The sequence below is a fragment of the Pongo abelii genome, chromosome 16, assembly GCF_028885655.2.
Source record: "Pongo abelii isolate AG06213 chromosome 16, NHGRI_mPonAbe1-v2.0_pri, whole genome shotgun sequence".
Lineage (NCBI taxonomy): Eukaryota > Metazoa > Chordata > Mammalia > Primates > Hominidae > Pongo > Pongo abelii.
In genome coordinates this window covers 24,692,551-24,711,339 of record NC_072001.2, presented here as the reverse complement: position 1 = coordinate 24,711,339, position 18,789 = coordinate 24,692,551, and the positions used below count along the sequence as shown (strand labels likewise).

General features: G+C 48.8%; 1 protein-coding gene across 1 annotated transcript; it reads right to left on the bottom strand.

The window, feature by feature from the left end:
• Positions 1 to 10,655: 10,655 nt before the first annotated feature.
• LOC100445850 (golgin subfamily A member 6-like protein 7) lies at positions 10,656 to 18,527 on the bottom strand. Its single transcript, XM_054532421.2, has 10 exons — positions 18,139 to 18,527; positions 16,361 to 16,489; positions 15,219 to 15,269; positions 15,037 to 15,130; positions 14,835 to 14,941; positions 13,539 to 13,597; positions 13,067 to 13,208; positions 12,639 to 12,771; positions 12,479 to 12,576; positions 10,656 to 12,301 (listed from the first exon to the last, which is right to left on the bottom strand). The coding sequence occupies exons 1-10, from the start codon at positions 18,184 to 18,186 to the stop codon at positions 11,258 to 11,260; spliced, it is 1,905 nt and encodes a 634-aa protein (XP_054388396.1). The 5' UTR covers positions 18,187 to 18,527; the 3' UTR covers positions 10,656 to 11,257.
• Positions 18,528 to 18,789: the final 262 nt, after the last annotated feature.

Here is an 18,789-nt window from a genome sequence, read left to right as displayed (position 1 = left end):
TGAAGCAGAATCCTGTAGGTAAGAAAACAGTCGATTAGTACATTTCAAAGACAGGGAGAATATTTTCATAACAAGACATTCCACTATGAATTCCCTCCAACTGAATCAGGTTGCGATGACCCCCTATTCTCAAAGCACCCAGCTCACAAGGGCCAAGATCACACATCCCTGGCACCCTGAGCAGGGCCTGCTACTCTGTGAAAGCGCCAGGCACAGTGCATGGGGGAGGGGATGCGTGAGAAGAGGAGTGGGCACGGGGATGGGTCAATGTGTGGGTGGGTGGCTGGGTGGGTGAGCTACAGGTGGACAGATAGGTGGGCAGCTAAATGGGTGGGTGGCTGGATGGGTGGCTGGGTGGGTGGATGGGTGGGTGGGTGGCTGGATGGGTGGCTAGGTGGGTGGGTGGCTGGATGGGTGGGTGGCTGGATGGGTGGCTAGATGGGTGGATGGGTGGGTGGGTGGCTGGATGGGTGGCTGGGTGGCTAGATCGGTGGATGGGTGGGTGGGTGGCTGGGTGGCTAGATCGGTGGATGGGTGGGTGGGTGGCTGGGTGGGTGGATGGGTGGATGGGTGGGTGGGTGGTTGGATGGGTGGCTGGATGTGTGGCTGGGTGGGTGGGTGGATGGCTGACTGGGTAGGTGGCTTGGTGGGTGGCTTCGTGGGTGGTTGGACGGGTGTCTGGGGATGGCTGCTTGGATGGATGGGAAGAGGGGTAAGTGAGCAGAAGGACAGATAACTAGCAGATGAGCTCAAATGCAGAGCACGCAGTCATCTGTTCAAATTCCTTGGAACAAATCAGATTCCCTCATACTAGGCCACCTTCTAGATAAGAACAAATATCATTCTAAGATCTATACAGTGAAAACATTAGAAGCAAATGAAACAAAATAGCAGCCGTTGCCATCTCCAGGTTACGGGGTTGGAGGTATTTTTGTTTTCCTTCCTTCTACTTTTGTCTACTTAGTAATTTTCTAGAATAAAATTTGTTCCTACTGCAATAAAGCCCACCACCTAGAATCGAGCCTACCATGGATAGGCACTCAATAAACAGTTGTTGGACAACTCCATGAGTAAATATGTACGCCTCTAAAAGGAAACACTCCTGGTTTACAAATGGAAATGACACTGTGACGTGTGGCCACAGTAGGCCCCTTTAATACCTTCCTCTTTCCACCAACAGGGAATGGGACATGCTGAAGGGGTTTGAAGAGCTTGGCTAGGTGGGAGTGAGAGGAAACCACACACAGTGTCCGACAGCAGCCTGGGATTCAGAGAATCCCACCCGGCTGGTCACTCACAAGCTGTGTGGCCTTAGGCAAATGTCTCACCCTCTCTGAGCCCTTAGTTTCATTACCTGTAAAAATGGAGTCCACAATCTCCAGCTCAGGGAACTGATGCTGCATAGATAAAATAATGTACGGCAAATGACACGTGATCGACAAAGAGCTGCTATCACCCATAAAGGAAACAGATGTGCCACCAACTTAGGATAAGGAAGACAAACCAGTCTGAGTTTGTTTACGGGTTTCAACCACATGCCAGAAATTCTGATGAGCCTTTGTTTCTCTTGATGCAAACAAAATTCCAAATGGTGCCATGCAGAGGTCAGCTGGCGAGAGAGTACAAGCATCGTCCTACATGGAGCCACGACACAACCCACTTTCAAGTTCAATATCATATATTGAAACCAATGCTTTCCAAAGCGTGATCCAAAGACCCCTGCGGATCCCTAAAACGCCTTCAGGGGTCCCATGAGGTCCCCTCCTTCCCAATGGCATTCAGTAGGCAGCTAGATGGTCTTCATGTGTTCACTCAAAATGACCCCATCTCAACTGGCCAAATGCACCAAGGGCCAAAGCAGCTGCCTTCTAGCAAGCCAGATGCTAAAGAGATGGACAGCAAGGGCAAATAATACCACTCTTCTCACTATAGTTTTTTGTTTCAAAAAAGTTATCAGTCATAGAAATGTTACTAATATTAACACATAATAGGGTTTTTATTGTCTTTTTTTATTTGTGGAGATGGGGCCTTTCTCTGTTGTGCAGGCTGAAGTGCAGTGGTGTGATCAGAGCTCACTGCAACCTCCACCTCCCGGGCTCAAGCCGTCCTCCCACCTCAGGCTCCCAAGTAGCTGGGACCACAGGCACGTGCCACCACACCCAGCTAACTTTTGTATTTTTTGTAAAGAAGAGGTTTTCTCATGTTGCCTAGGCTGGTCTCGAACTCCTGAACTAAAGTAATCCTCCTGCCTTGGCCTCCCAAAGTGCTGGGATTACAGGCGTGAGTCACTGTGCCAGGCCTATTGTTATCTTTAATAAGTAAATATTTAAAAAATTCCCCAGGTCTAACTTCTAAATTAGTAAATACTGACAGATAAAAATCCACGTAAACACTGACAGGTCCCTGGGTGGGGAAAAATGAAAAACAAAACAAAACAGTTAGAAAAAAGAACTTTAAAAAAACCAACACAAACAAAAGCTCTTTGGAATCCACTGCATTTTAACATTGGAAGGAGGTTCTGACACCAAACTATTTGAGAACACCTGTAATAAACTCTTGAGTAGAATGTTCTAAGATTCCACTTACCTATGATATTTTAATTTTTAAGGAAAATGTTTTGATAGCTTGTACAGATGAAAGTAATGTTTAAAAAGAAATTCTGGGGCCAGGCATGGTGGCTCACACCTGTTATCCCAACACTTTGGGAGGCTGAGGTGGGTGGATCACGAGGTCAGGAAATCGAGACCATCCTGGTTAACACGGTGAAACCTGTCTCTACCAAAAATACAAAAAATTAGCTGGGTGTGGTCATGGGTGCCTGTAGTCCCAGCTACTTGGGAGGCTGAGGCAGGAGAAAGGCATGAACCTGGGAGTCGGAGCTTGCAGTGAGCCGAGATTGCGCCACTGCACTCCAGCCTGGGTGACAGAGCAAGACTCCATCTCAAAAAAAAAAAAAAAAAAAAGAAAAAGCAATTCTGAAGTTCCACTGAGGGGCTTATAGAAAGGCACACTGCTTTGTATGCACTGCCTCATTCCTTACCGGTCTTTGGGTTGTATCCCTGCTTTTCAGATGAAGAAACTCATATAAAGTAGCTTGCCTCTGCTACACAAGTTCAAAGTTCGGTCAGGCTGGCTTGACCCTAAAGCCAAGGCACATTACCAACAAACAGGCATTTCCTTTACTACTGAAAAACATTTCCCCAATTTTCTGTGATACTCACATCCTATCTGGTGCTTATCAAGGGCGATATCCTCAAAAACCCCATCTTTTCCAGAAGATGGGGAGCTGAGAGTTTTCAAAGGGAGTTTAAAAGTGAGTTCAAAATACATCCCTCATTGGGCTTTGGAGCTGTAACTTGGAACCCACTCTCACAAGCACCAGGACACTATTAGGTCACAGAGGACCCCAGGGGCAGAGATGACACCAGCAGAGCGTATCCAGTGGCAAACAGTGACCAGCCCCAGGAAGCGATTTGTTGTAGGGAATTTACCCAAGCCCGGTCCAAGGCTATTAACTTTTTTCTTAATGCTTTTCAGAAATTCTAACCCAACCTGAATTCTATTAGCTCAAATTCCAAATTAATAGAATCTAAATTGAGTTCCTACTGAAAACTGGCTCCACTCTTGAGTGACCAGGTAGAATTTCCAACCCATCGCTAAATCCATCAGCACATTCCAGCTCTGTTTTCACACAGATGACATACAGATACATTCATATGTACGGCTCGGTTTTAGACTGCCTTTAGTCATGACTTATTTTCAGATTGTTTTATCTGTAGTGAAAAAAGTTTTAGATCAAATTCCCCCCTTCTATCCAATACAACACATTTGTCATTATACAAATAGGTGCATTTTGGAGTGTGCAAGAGACAGTGCATCTGGATACAAGATCACACACAAGTGCCCATGAGTGCCACATGTGCAGTCTAATTTTATGCTGGTTATTCTGAAAGTAGCAGATGACTAAAAATGTAACTTTCTTACCAAACAGGGGCCACGCTGGCAATAACTGAGACATCTAAAAACTGGCTGGAAAATAAACTGCTAGAATAAGAGTCTTAGACATTTGCCTGACTTCTGTACTTATATTTTCAACAAAAAGAAAAGGGGTTACAGTTTCCTGGCAGAAAACTGGCCAGGGCCCAACTCCTAAAGCACATAGCCTTGTGTCTCCAATTCAAAGGAAACTAACTTCAAAGAATATTTACCACTGCTATGAAAAGGAGTAGAAAAGTAAGCTAACAGATTAAGAAAATATAAAGTCTAATTTACTGTCTTCATTTACTTTACATAAAGTACTTTATTGTAAAGATGTCATTAAATTATGACAAAGGAAAACGTGACTTCAGGTTCAGCAGAACCAAATTTTTGCTTTTTGATAGATCTTTCATTTTATAATCACCCCTATAATAAAAGCAGTCATCCTTGGAAAGAGGATTTCTCAGGATGACAGGCATCTTGCAATAGAGATGTGGGGTTCTCTGTTGAACATCAGCATCTTGTATAAATGCCTGCCACACACTAACATGAGCAAGCTAAAATAACAAAGGATATCACAAGCATTGACACAAGCCTTCCGAGAGATTATCTAGGTATGTGTCCTTCACCTCAAGCCTGCTCCCTCAGCCCAGGAGATGTGCACCAGCTCCCTCCAGAGATGCCGGCTCTGAGCAGCTGGGAGGCCGCTGCACGTATCATCTGCCAGGGCGGGAGGCTTGAAGGAGGTGAGCATCTCTCTCTTTCTCCCCCCGGATGACACCCCAGCCAGGCAAACGCCTCCCATTTGCTGCTGATAACGCTGCAGGTGAGACAGGAAGACTGGGCCCAGCTCTACAGCTGGCACAGCTCAGCCTTAAGGCGCCAACCTCACTCTCTCTGCACCTGGCCCACGCCAGTCTCCTAATGCTGCCAGCCTGTGCTGGGGGAAGCCTCCTACCATGTGGCCCCATACTTGCACACTGCAAGCACCCCTCCATTGAAGGGAGGTGGCGTGGAGAAATGGGCCCTGTGTGTACCGGCACAGAAGGCCCAGAGCTACAAGCGCCCCACCCCCATGAGATGTACGTGCCAGTGCTTAGCACATGTGGATGTGCTTCTCCCGCCAAGGTCATTTAGCGGCAGATTCAGGAAACACGCTTGGGGCGATTAGGTCCTGGTTGAGGCCTCTGAGTCCCAGGACTCAGCACCTGGGCTGGTCTCATGTGAGGCCCCCATGAGTCAAAGCTGGTCTGGCTTTGCTGTCCCCACCCTTGAACCCAGGCATCGGGGCTAACACTGGCTCCATGGAGGGCTGCAGACTTGTACTCAGGGGCCACAGCACGTGTGTGCTGGATTTCCACATGTTGACAGCAGCCACAGTCAAAGGAGCGTGGGTGTGGGGCCCTGAGATGCAGGCGACATTTGTGGGGCCAAGTCCTCCCCCCTTCACAGAGAAGCAACAGCAACTCCCAGGTCCTCCTATGCAGAACACACATACAAGAATATCAGGGGTGGAACAGAAGGAAATGTTTAGCTGAAAACAAATGCAGCCGTGCAAGAGCACAGTAGAAAACTTCAGCTGCACAGTCCCTTTCACATTCAGATTCTCCTCGTGGTTGATTCCGGGTGAGGTGACAGGGCATGCCACCATCTCAGGCAAAATGAAATTCACCTGCCCAGGGCTCTGAGCTCAACTCTCCAGACACCACTGCTTCCCTGAGGCTGCCGTGAGCCCCTCGTGCCAAGCCACAGACTTGTCTCCTATGAAGATGACCCATGAACATCCAAGCATAAAGGACGCCAACAATACAGACACCCATTGTGAAACAGTAGGAGTAAGAGCATCTGAACAGATCCAATCATCCAAGCGTCTATTAGAGTCTGTGGAGCTGCTCATGTGAGCTCCGGGGGCGAGACTTTAACACGTGGGGGAGGGGCTGCTCTCCAAAGCCCAGCTGATAGCCACAGAGAAACTGCTGCTAAGTGTGGAAGGCAGGCCCAGCCTTTGACACAATCTGCAATCTCACACAGCAAGTGGAAACCAGGACACATGGCACACGAGGAAAGGCTGAACGACCCAGTGGCACCGAATACCAAAGCCACCATGCTGGCTTTGCTTGTCCTGCGTGGTGAAGGAGCCTCGGGACAGATGCACAACAGGTGGCCAGCTTCCCAATGCCAGAGAAGAGCAGGCTCTCCTGGTTAGAAATCAAAGTTGGAGAGGAAAGCAGTAGGTGGATTCCCACCGTGCTCACCATGTCAGGAACAGGGAATTCTTCCCCCCATGCAACAGAGCTGCCCGGGCCGGAGTGGGACCACAGCCTGCTCAGGGCACTGTCCCACAAAGGCAGGTGAAAGCACCAAGCACAAACTTCGGGAAGGGTGGGGCATGGTGGGAGGTGGAGGTCACCCATCTTCCCTCACTCCTTCCCCCTTATCACCTCCTGCTTCAGAGCAGAGGCTCCAGAGACCCAGGGAGCAGAAGGCAGTGTCCCCCACTGCATGCCCCTCCTAGACCAGGGAACATCCAGGCAGGAGAAGCTCTGAGCGATCATCAGGAACACCCTTCAGCCACACACAAGCCACCCCGTGGAGTTTTTCCAGCAGGCTTTCCGCTGGAGGTCCTGTCCCCGCTGACCCATCTCTCCATGGCGCTTTGTGCGGAGGTGGCCCATGCACATCGCAGCTCCTCCTCCAGGCGCTCCCGCTCCTCCTCCAGCAGGGCCACATCTCCCGCGGAGCGGCGCTGTGCAATGATGAGCTGAAGCTCCTGCCGCAGGGCCTCCTTCTCCTTGATGAGCTGCAGCCGGTCCCTGTCAGCCTCGGTGGTGTCTGGCCGGGACTCATTGTCAAGCTGGGCCAGCTGCTGCTGGATGTTGGCGACTTTGCAAGAGAGACAGGAAGGAAACAAGGACATCAGTGGACTGAAAACGCCATCTTCACATCGTCTCCACGTTCCACACTGATTCTGTAAACTCCCTTTGCCAAATAAGTAGTGAAATGATTGCACCAAGTGACCCTTACACTTTAAAGGATTTGGAAACAATGTCCTAAAAAAATGGTGCAGAAATCTTTTCCTGAAGCTCCCTTAGCCTGAGATTCGAGATGACAATAACCCAATCGTGCCTGTTCCGAAGACCTGACAAAAAGGCCAGCAGCCCTCAACATGCCCATACTCTGGGCGGCTCAGACTCCTGGTTTCCTACGTGAAACTCTCCCAGAGCAGGAGGGAGTCTGCTTGTTTCTTCTGCCCACCCTCATCAGTAGCTAAACAGCATGCTGGACCCCCAGAAGCGCTGCGGGCCTCCCGCCTCCTCAGCTGTGTCTAACTACTGTCAGCCGCTTTAGCAAAGTAACAAAGGAGAAATGCCCTCATCATCTGGCTTCCTGAAGGGAAGACCTTCGAAGCCCCATGCTCCATGTCTTCTGGTTCTGTGTGCTCCTCCCTGCACCAGAGCCCCTGGCCATACGTGAATTCAAAACACCTTGCAGAGAGCAAGTGGGCACTCGACAAAAGCTGAGTGCATTGAATAGTGAACAAACACGCCTGAAAATATGTGAGAGGACGAGAGGCAGCCCTGTGAGCGTGGATGCTGCTGAGAGATGACCTGGGTGGATGCAAAGTGCAACAATCCTCAAGGTGGAAAAACGGAGGCTCCTATCAGTTTCCGTGCCTCGAAATTTCCAAGTGCTTGCTTGGCAAACAGACTGCATTACTTTTTGTGTCATGAGGTGCTGTTGAATGCAGATTAAGTGAAACAGATGTGGCCTGTATTTTTAAAGCATCCTTTAAAAGTAAGAGTAGAATGTTTTAAACCCTTTAAGTAGGGTTAAAGAGGAGGGATATGTTTCCAGGGAGAAACTAGGAATGGCAAAATCAACCTGAACCCCGTGCTGTGGAGGCCATAGTTTGGCATACTCTCCCAAAAACAAAATCCAAAGGCTTCTCTGACATCACAAAGAGCTATGAGAACAGGGAAGTGGCAGGCACACAGGGCCCTATATCCTCCGAGGGAGATGCAGGGCAGAGGTGCTCCTGAGACTGACTCCTCCTGTGCCCGCGGTCCATGGCACTAATCAAGGCTGGCTTCCCACCTGCTGGGTCTAGACCTCAGAAGCCTTCTCTACACTATGAGCAATGTGGACATCCCCAATTGACTAGCATTGCCACACACATTAAAACCTGCCACCGAGCCCTGAGCCAAGTCAGGCTCCACCTAAACTAGACACGAGCACAGGGACTCATGAGGATCGGGCATGACTCCTTCTCTAGCCACCAAATGAATCTGAAAGCCCACAGTTAAGGAAAGAAATGGGTACACAAGTTACAGTTTAAATGTATGCATTTTACTCAAGTCCACTTCAACAAGGTAAAGACACTAGTTGAATGTCAGTAGCTTTATTGGACAAGTTATTTTCAAACTTAAAACTAATTTCCGGAAAATGTGTGGGAAGATGGTGCCAAACCATGTCACCAGAAAAACTAATGACAGAGGCAGCTGAACAGGGCTAGGACTCCAACTGGGCTTAACCATCCACCTATGTCTAATTAGTGTAATTAAAATTTGTGGCAGTCATATACTCAAAGCCCAAGGAAAATACACTCCAAGCAAACCCACAAATAAGTCAGTGCTAAATCAGACATTATACCCAATGATATTTCTGGAACATTCTACAGTAAACCAAGACAAGTTAAGAAATAAATATAAAAGATGGAGAACAATCAGCAAATCTGTGTCCTCATACATTTTTTCATTTCCATTTATCTGATCCACAGGAAAGTCTACCTGAACCCAGCTAAATTTTGCCTAACCATTTTGTACTCATGCTAATTATCATACATATAATATAAACAGAAGTATTTTACAAAGCACCCCTTTTGAGTTTTCTGAGCCTTAAATATGAAGAGATCAAGATTCCTTTGAGTCTGCCAGCTCTAGGTTAGCTGCTAGCCTACAAGGATTCAAGCTTTTGAAGGTGGCGGAAGATCCAATTCCAGATAATCATAACCTTTCCAGGAAAATCTCAAGTAATATGCACTATCAGAAAAAAAAGTGAGGAAAAAAAAGAATTATAGGAGGGAGGAGGGGCAAAGGGTGAGTTTCAAAAGGGCTGTCTGCTGCAGGCTTAAAGAAACAGAACAGCAGCCCAAATTAAACCATGTCCTGTCACTTCCCACAGCTGGCAGGAAAAATATGCAAGGACATATGGCAAGGGACGACCTCTCCAACAGAAACAAAATCTGGATGAGGTTGACTTCTTGCAACCCATCTGGAAATGTTTGGGGTGTGCTGAATGCTAGGCAAACATTTCCGTGCCTTCAAATTGTGGGGTTTAATAATAAAATTTCAAAACAATGCAACAATGCAAACAATCTCATCTTCATTTTAGAGCTATATTTGAATCTAGAAGAAACTGGAATATATTGGAAAGTTCAATTTCTCTCTTTGTCTCCATGTTCTAGGTGTGAACATTTGGGGCCTGCTTCAGCAAGGTCGAGAGAGGCACATCTGTCTGTCTGTCTGTACTGGAAGCCAAAAGCCCTAGGATTCCTTCAACAATCGATTGTTCTTATGTCCCCATGAGACAGACAAGATGGCTTTGCCTTTAAAACCGTGTGACTTGTCTACCTTGCCGTGGGCTGGAAACGAGACATCTGCCAGGAGTATCTTTAGTATGTTAGGTTTACTTGAAGAAACACACTTCCTGCCTAAGGCTAAACACAGCTGTACTGAGTTTCAATGCACCTTCTTCGACATCCACGCCAAACAGCTGATCCACTGGTTGGAGCCTCGCTCCTGTGAGTGCTGTTGTTCCAATTTTGGGTATTAAAGGAAAAACAATTTCCAGAAAGGCTTTTCTTTGAAATATCATTTCAGTGAAATTAAATACATGGAAGTAAAGCAAGGTCATGGTTAAAGTTTGCCAAAAAAAAAAAAATAATAACTTTCCCAAGTTTTTTGTAAAGAGAACTAATAGCAGCTTAAAATTAGAGAGGATTTTTTTTTTTTCTGTGAGTCAACTATATTCTTCAGTGATTCTTATTTTTGAGGGGTAATGCATTTTATGGCCTATATAAAATCTCTCCCAAATGCCTTTAAAAGTCTTAAAATATATGTCCCCATGTCCTGATAGTGAAGAAAGCAAATGTTCAATCAAGCATGCAGTTTCTTATTATGTGATTCCCAAATTCTATTCCCTGAGCAGGTCTAATGTAGACAGACATAAAATATGAATCATTTTTCCCTTATGATTTTTGCCCAAACACTTTTCTGTTACAACCCAGGCACCATTAAACCATGCATTTATGCCACAGAAACTATTTAGACTCTCACAAAAAAATGTGTCCCCCCCCCCACCATCAAAAACAGTTGTTGGAAGGTAACTGAAGACTTCAGCCAGGACTTGAGTGATCAGGCCTAGGAAGTGACCCTGACAGTCTGTAGTGCTTTTCCCACATTTGATGATTGTTCAACAGTAGAGGTCTAAGAGGCTAAGAAACTGAGTGTGAAGTGATAGTTAAGAGGCTGGAGAGCCTAGCTGACTGTTTGGCACTCTCACAGGGCTGAAATGACCTAATGAGAATTTGGGTCCCAGGAAGGAGATGGGACCTTGGTGGGGACCCTGGAAGGGCCACCCCTAGGAGTCCAAATGAATAAAACATAGACCAGATGTCATGAAACCTAAAACCTGCTTTGAACTAGCTTAGTCCCAAACCAGATGAAGGCGGTCTGCTCTTACTCCAATTGTGTGCCATAAAGTCAAAGTCACTACTCTCTGGAGGCAGATAAAAGTTTACTAGGCATGCCATAAGACAAGACAACACAGGACTAAACGAGAAAGACCAAGAAAAAAAACAATAGAAACGTACATAGATATTATAGTCCTCAGGTAGAAACTTTTTTTTTTTTTTTTGAGGTGTAGTCTCACTCTGTCACCCAGACTGGAGTGCAGTGGTGTGATGTAGACTCACTGCAACCTCAGCCTCCCATGTAGCCGGGATTACATGGTGTGCAACCATGCCCAGCTAACTTTTTTAACGGGGTTTCATCATGTTGGCCAGGCTGGTCTTGAACTCCTGACTTAAGGTGATCCACCCACCTAGGCCTCCCAAAGTGCTGCGATTACAAGTGTGGGCGACCATGCCAGGTGAGTATTTTGCCACAATTTAGAATAAATTTTCTTTTTTTTTTCTTTTTTTCAAGTTTGTTCTCAGACTATATTCACAAAGTTCCACGGCGGCTTACACTTCTGTAGGCCTTGTTGACAGTGCCGGCTTTTAGATACTGATGATCTTCATCTTTTTCTTATCTCCTCGGTAGAAGAATGGGATGCAGGAGGTGCTGCCTAAGACTGGGCGCTCCTGGGCGTTCTTCCTTCCACCAAGCAGCTGCATGATCTGCTGTGCAGTGCAGTTGTCATGGGAATAACCCTTCCCGGCCTCTCGTGCAGGCTCCACGCTGCCAGGGTGGCTCCTATCAGAAAGGTCTTTGGAGGGAGGGAGGCAGGGCTCTGAGCACCGCTCCTCCTGCATCTTCTCCTCCTGCTCTCCCATCCTCTCCTTCTCCCGCATCTTCTCCTCCTGCTCTCCCATCCTCTCCTTCTCCTGCATCTTCTCCTCCTGCCCCCGCATCTTCTTCTCCTCCTCCCGCATCTTCTCCTCCTGCCCCCACATCTTCTCCTGCTTCTGCATCTCCTCTTCCTTCTCCCGCAGCTCCTTTTCCTGCTCCCGAAGCCTTTCCTCCTGTATCCATATCTCCTCCTCCTCCTCGAGCATCTTCTCATCCTGATCCCACAGCCTCTCCTCCTTCAATCGCAGCCTCTCATCCTGCTCCCGCATCTGCTCCTCCAGCTCGTGCATCTGCTCCTCCTGCTTCCACATCTGCTCCTCCACCTCTCCCATCTGCTTCTCCTTCTTCCACATCTGCTTCTCCAGCTCACGCAGCTCCTTCTCCTGCTTCCGCATCTGCTCCTCCTGCTTCCTCATCTGCTCCTCCTGCTTCTGCATCTGCTCCTCCTGCTTCCAAATCTTCTCCTCCTTCTTCCGCATCTGCTCCTCCAGCTCGGGCCTCTGCTCTTCCTGCTTCCATGCCTGCTCCTCCTGCTTCTGCATCTGCTCCTCTTGCTTCCTCATCTGCTCCTCCTGCTTCCGCATCTGCTTCTCCAGCTCACGCAGCTCCTTCTCCTGCTTCCACAGCTGCACCTCCTGCTTCCTCATCTGCTCCTCCTGCTTCCGCATCTGCTCCTCCTGCTTCCTCATCTGCTCCTCCTGCTTCCGCATCTGCACCTCCTGCTTCTGCATCTGCACCTCCTGCTTCCGCATCTGCTCCTCCAGCTCATGCACCTCCTTCTCCTGCTTCTGCAGCTTCTCCTCCTGTCTCCACATCTTCTTCTCCTGCTCCCACATCTTCTCCTCCTCCTCCCACATCTGCTTCTCCTGCTGCCACAGCCTCTCCTCCTGTCTCCACATCTTCTCCTCCTGCTCCCAAATCTTCTCTGCCTGCTCCCACATCTTCTTCTCCTGCTCCCTCATCTGCTGCTCCTGCTCCTTCATCTTCTTTTCCTGATCCTGCAGCTCCTTTTCCTGCTCCCACATCTGCTCCTGCTGCTCCTGCAGCTCCTTTTCCTGTGCCCACAGCTTCTCTCCTGTCTCCGCATCTTTTCCTCCTGCTTCCGTATCTTCTCCTCCTGATCCTGTAGCTTCCCCTCCTTCTTCTGTATCTTCTCCTTCTGATCCTGTAGCTTCTCCTCCTGCCTCCACATCTTCTCCTCCTGCAAAGTGTTGGTTTGAACCTGAAAAGGAAATAGACTCATAAGCTAGCTATATAAATGTAATCTATAAAATAACAGTTTTCATCTATGATTCTTTAAAAAGAAATTTTAAGCCCTAACCCTGAGGTTCTGATTTCCCAGACAGGTCCCCACTTTGTAGATTTTTAGCACACTCTAGAGGACTCTATGGTGGGACCAGAACAAGGACCCAAATTTTCCAACTCTTGGCTGGACCCTCCCCATACCCTGCATGATCCCTAGACCATGGTCCCAGCTGGATGGGGCTCCCACAACCCTGAGGGCTGCAGTCTCTCACCTGTGGCAGCAGGATTTTGTCCTTCTCCAGCTTCCTTTTTAGCCCCTTGATGTGGAGCTGGATCTCAGACTTTTCAGATTCTACGAGTCGAAGTTTTTCTTGTAGTTTGGCATTTTTCTCCTTCAGCTCCTCATTGGTTATGCTATAGCCAGAGGCAGTAGAGAAAGGAATGAATGAAGAACAGAAAGGACCGCTTTGGTGATCGACCCTCTACCCTCACCCCACAACCACAGAATCATGGCACTGGAAGGGACCCCAGGAATTAAAAGTCCCAGGTGGCAGGCCAGAGAGAGGACATGAGTTGCCTGAGGCTACCCCATGAGTCAGTGGCACAGGAGGCACTAGAGCTTCCCTGCAAACACATGAAAACCTGTATGAGCCACTCACCATGCTCACGTGTACCCCCCATCTCCCAGCACACCACCCCCACTAAGGGCTCCCAGACCTTCCATCCCAACTTCCCCCATCCTACATGTTCCTATACAGCTCCAGACTCAAGGTGTCCCTCTCATTTGTTAACTCCTCGATGTACTGCAAATAGAGAAAGGTCAAGTCAGGATAGAGCAGGCAGAGGAGCAGCTGGCCGACCAGTAATGACAGCTACAGTGACTACTCCACAGTAACTCTTGCTCCCTCTCAATCACACCCGACATGTTCTCAAGACATTTCCAAGCCCATGGTCTCATTTGTTTTCCTTTCTTTCTTTCTTTTTTTTTTTTTTTGAGATGGAGTTTCTCTCTTGTTGCCCATGCTGGAGTGCACAGGCGCGATCTCACCTCATCGCAACCTCCGCCTCCTGGGTTCAAGTGATTCTTCTGCCTCAGCCTCCTAAGTAGCTGGGATTACAGGCATGCACCACCGCACCTGGCTCTCACTTGTTTTTCAAAGAACTCAGTAAGGGTGGAAGGGACACGGAAAGAGATTGAATTGATAGCTGGCTAACAGGGGCCCAGAGAGATCAGATAATATTGCTATTGCTATTACTCTTATTACTACCACTGTTGGAACCTTTATTGAGTGCTTCACCAGGCACTATGCTAACAATCCCATTTAATCCTCACAACCTCCATAGGAGATGGTTACCATTATTATCTCTATTGTGTAGATGAAAAACATGGGGTATTAGAGGTTAAGTGCTGCCTAAGATCACTTAGAGCTGGGATTTCAAAACCCAAGTATATCTGATTCTCTAAGCCCATTCTTTCACTGGGGGTAGGGACACAGATAAGGAGAAGGAAATTAATCCTTTGTTCATTTTTGAAAGAACGGTACATTGGCATAGTCCAAACCTCAGAAGGTACAGAAGAGAAATATCTCCCCCCAACACTGTTCCTATCTCCTGAGTTTTTACGAATCCTTACAAACATGTTTTATGTATATTACCATAATACATACACACACACATGTATGTGTGTTCCCTCTCCCTACACAAATGGTAACATACTAAAGATACTCTTCTGTACTTTCATGGTACAAGTACCCTAACCCCCACCTAGGATTTGACCAAGGGTGCAGCCAAGTATGGGCAGGGTGGGCACTTGGCCTCGGAGCTCCGTGTCCAGTGCTTGCTCCCCACAGCACCCCACAACTCACCCACAGCAGCTGACTCAGCCCTAACCTGTCTCTAACAACCACACACAAAAGCAGCAAGAAATGGCCCATGCTGTCTTCTGGGCAGGACACTGCATCCTGCAGAAGGGACCTTTAGGCTCATTCCTCTATCTGCAAAGCTGGGCTCCCATGGGACCGTGCAGGTGATTGGACTCACCCTGTCTGCCTTCTTGTGCTGTATGGACACAGAGGAGAGAGCCGGCTGTAACTCTCCTTCAAAGTGCCAGGAATGATGCAGGTGGTCTGCCAGATAATGGGACTCTCCTGGAATAAGAGAGGTTGAGATGCGGCCCAAAGGACTTCCCCAAAGGCCTGTGAAAGTGCGAGGTTGAGGGATGATGGGGTGCCCAGATTCCCACCTTCAAATTTCCCGGCAGCATCCTGGCTGTAATAGAGCACTGTCTCCAGTTCAATTTTCTGACACATAAGGATTTCTACGGTATGATCCTGGGCCTTTGGGAGAAAAGACAAGCAAGTGCTGAAAGAGAAGCAAAGAAACCTCATCCAGAGGACAGGAGGGAACTTCACTCCCTCCACTCACCTCTAGCTGCCTCCTTAGGGCTTGCTGGTGTTGATGGCTCGCCTTCTTTTCCTATAGGAAGAGGAAGAAAGAGCTCCTACTAGGGGGAGGCAGAGATCCACAGCAAGAGACATGCCCCCAGAATGGCCCCCTGCCCCAGGACAGGCCCACCCATGGGACCAGGTTATCAGGGACCCTGTGGGGATGGGGTGGAATCTGGGAGGTGAGCCTTCCTCCCCAGGCTGGGAGTAGGCGAGATGAGACTTGGGCCTCTACATCTGAGTGCCCCCCAAACCCAGCAGTCATGTCATGAGCAAAGAAAGAAACCATGTTACTTCTTTCAGCTGAGCTCGGTTCTGTTGTTTCTGTGGGGAGAGTCAAAGGAAGGTGACTGAGGGTGGCCCCCTCGACTCTATTCCTCAGGCCAGGAAGCGGTCGGCAGGGGTCAGGAATGGATTTTAAGGGCAAAGTTCTCAGACCCAATGGGAACACGAACTGGTCAACTCTCCTCAACTCCCAAAGAAGAAGGATTTGGGTCTTTGTTGGTTTTTGCCCACAGCCACGGAACTTAAAGTCTGAAACTAGATTCTCTTGAAAAGACAGTAACAGAAACCTTCGGAGATGGAGTGTGAGAAAAGCCCACCCTTCTGCCAGCTTGTGATTTAGAAAGGTGGATTCATTCAGCAAACGTTGAGCACATACGGGCCAGGGACAGCTCCTCACAGCAGGGATAGAGGTCAGAAAAGGCAGAGAGGAGCCCTTGGCCCCGAGGTTTCCATTCTAGTGGGCCTTTAACTGTCGGGCTCTCAGAGCTAACAGAAACCTCCGATACTCTCTAACTCTACCTCAGGAAATGCAAGCCCAAGAAGGAGAGTTTACAGCCGGCCCTGGACTAGGGATTAACATAAAAACACAATGATAAATCTCATTTAAACTTCACAAATACAAGTAAAACAATACCACTCCTGTTTTACAGATGTGAAAAGAGAGGCCCAAAGAGCTCAAGCTATTTGCCCTAAATCATATCCCTAGGAGATGGAGAGGTAGGATTCAAACCCAGAACTCTTAACCAGTACCTGGCAGTTCTTCCACAATCTTAACAATTACCCTCCACCACCCCTTGGGCCCTCTGTCCCCAAGGAGCCTGGCCAGCCAAGACTCACATCCTCAGGTGAGTGGCAACCATCAGAAGTGGTTGTCTCAGGGTTAGTGCCATTATTTATTTTCTTCTTTTTGGCGTCGCTTGCTCCTGCACCAACACTAGGGCTGGTCTGGGCATGATGGTCTCTCAACTGTGGAAAGGAAGAGCAGTGATACTCATGAGAACTACAAGATCCTACAGTCACATCCTGCTTTACAGTTTATACTAAATACTCTTATAGCCCATCTGATTTAATGCCACCAACTGTAGGAAATGTTGTCACAATCACTTAGTGACTAAGAGAGATTGATACCATGGCTGAAAAAAAAGGCAGTAATGGAACTTAAACTCAGTTTTCTGACTCTGAGCTCTGGGATTTTGCCACAAATCAGCAGCTGCCAGGGACCAAAACCAGAGGCAGAGGTAGAAAAGCAAATATTAAGCAGGCAGGAACTGTACACTCTGTGGTTTAGAGTTATTCACCCTCACACGTCTGTTAGTGTTAAGAAGTACACCAGTACCTCTCAAACCTTTACATCAATGTATCCTCATGGCAGAAGGCAGCCTTTCTGTTAAATCCCGGAATTTAGCAGAAAGAGGACAACCCAAGCCTCATTTCAGAGAGAAGTCTTGTATACTCTTATAAATCTATGTGACTTTCATCCCTAAGTACATTAATGTTTCATCTCTCAATAGAATCAAGGGAAACTGATGCTTCAGAAAGATGCCCCATATTTATCCTGTGGCACTCAAAGTACCCCAGGTTGAGATGAGATGAGGAAGACTCAAGCTGTCAAATCCAGTTTCCCAAGATCTGTTCCACAGAAGATAAGCAGATCTCACTCCAGAAACCAGTGACTGAGGGGCACTCTGGTCCCAGAACAATGGAGAATTCAAATCTGAGGTGCAGAACTCAGAAAAAATGTTAAAGTCTCTCTGGAGAGTAGAAGCCTGGGAGAAAACCCAACCCAACCCGTTCTCCCATTGCCACCCAGAGACACTGTCAACATGTGGAGCTCATGGGGGAGGTGTAGGCTTTTCACACTGTCAACGTCTGTGGTAAGGAAGTCAGGCAGCCTGAAACCTCTCTCTTCTAGGTCCCACGGTCCCCATTCCCCTTCCAGCTGGAAATCTGTGCTGCAACCAGAGGAAACAGAAGTGGGCAAGAACACTTAGGGGACTGGGTCCTAAGACCAAAGGCCGGTCTCGTGGTAGTAATGACAGTTTGTAGAGGGACTGTGACATCACTACATTCCACTCCTCGGTGGAGTGGCGGGGGTGGGGGGGACACATGAGTGCAATGCCCAAGTTGCCACTTTGAGACTGGGGAGGGGGGTCAAAAATTGGGACTTAGGTCCTTGGAGATGTGACCCCAAAGAGCCCCGGGAGGTCAGGCTTGGGGCGGCAGGAGGTGAGGGCCAAGTAAGGAGCAAGGAGCCCCAGGAGTCACATCCCCAAAGTCACCCTGTGGCAACTGGTGAGGGCAGGTTCTGGGGCACCCAGGTCCTTGGAGATGTGAGCCCAAAGAGCCCAGGGAGGTCGGGTTTGGGGTAGCAGGAGGTAAGGGCAGAGTATGGAGTTGGAAGCCTCGGGAGTCACCTGCTCAAAGTCACCCTGGGGTGCCGGGCAGGGCAGGGGCAGGACTCATGTGGGGGTTGGGCTGGCTGACAAGATTTTGGTGTGGGGATCCCAGAGGTACTGGGGGGGCCCAGCCCGGTGTGCCTCGGGAGTGTCACAGACTGGCATCAGCTCAGCTGTCAGAGGGGGCCTCAGCTTGGGTTGGGGTGCTTGTGCGTTTACCTTTTCCTTAGCCTCGGCCAATTTGTTCTGTCGGGTTTCTTTGGACATCGTGGGTTGGGTAGGGAGGTGGGGGTGGGTAGGGAGGTGGGGGTGGGTAGGGGGGTGGGGATGGGTAGGGGGTTGGGGGTGGGTAGGGGGGGTGGGGGTGGGTAGGGCGGTGGGGATGGGTAGATGAGTGGGGGTGTGTAGGGAGGTGGGGGTGTGTAGGGAGGTGGGGGTGGGTAGGGAGGTGGGGGTGGGTAGGGAGGTGGGGGTGTGTAGGGAGGTGGGAGTGCGTAGGGAGGTGGGGGTGGGTAGGGAGGTGGGGGTGAGTAGGGGGGAGGGGGTGGGTAGGGAGGTGGAGATGGTCAGGGAGGTGGGGTTGGGGCCACATCAGCATGATCCAGGTGAGGACAACTGTACACCTCCAGTCACCTCTATGTCGCTGTGTGACTGAGCCAGAGGAGGCGTAACCAGGGCTGCACTAGAATGCAGAATAGGGGCGTGGCCTTAATGCTTGAAGCCCATTGGCCAATGAGAAAGATGAAAGGAAAAGGAGTTGTGGCCAGACAGCAGCGTGTCATGAAGGACCTGTGTTGTCACAAGGAAAGCTGCCCATGCAACTGCTGTCCCCATCCACTCCAGGAGAGGGGCAGGGCTGGCTTTCACTTG

Coding starts and splice junctions, on each gene's coding strand:
- LOC100445850 (XM_054532421.2), bottom strand. CDS start 18,186: ATGTCCAAAGAAACCCGACAGAACAAATTGGCCGAGGCTAAGGAAAAG. Junction 13,598..14,834: donor AGCACAAGAAGGCAGACAGG/GTGAGTCCAATC, acceptor CTCTATTTGCAG/TACATCGAGGAGTTAACAAA. Junction 12,772..13,066: donor ACAAAATCCTGCTGCCACAG/GTGAGAGACTGC, acceptor TTTCCTTTTCAG/GTTCAAACCAACACTTTGCA.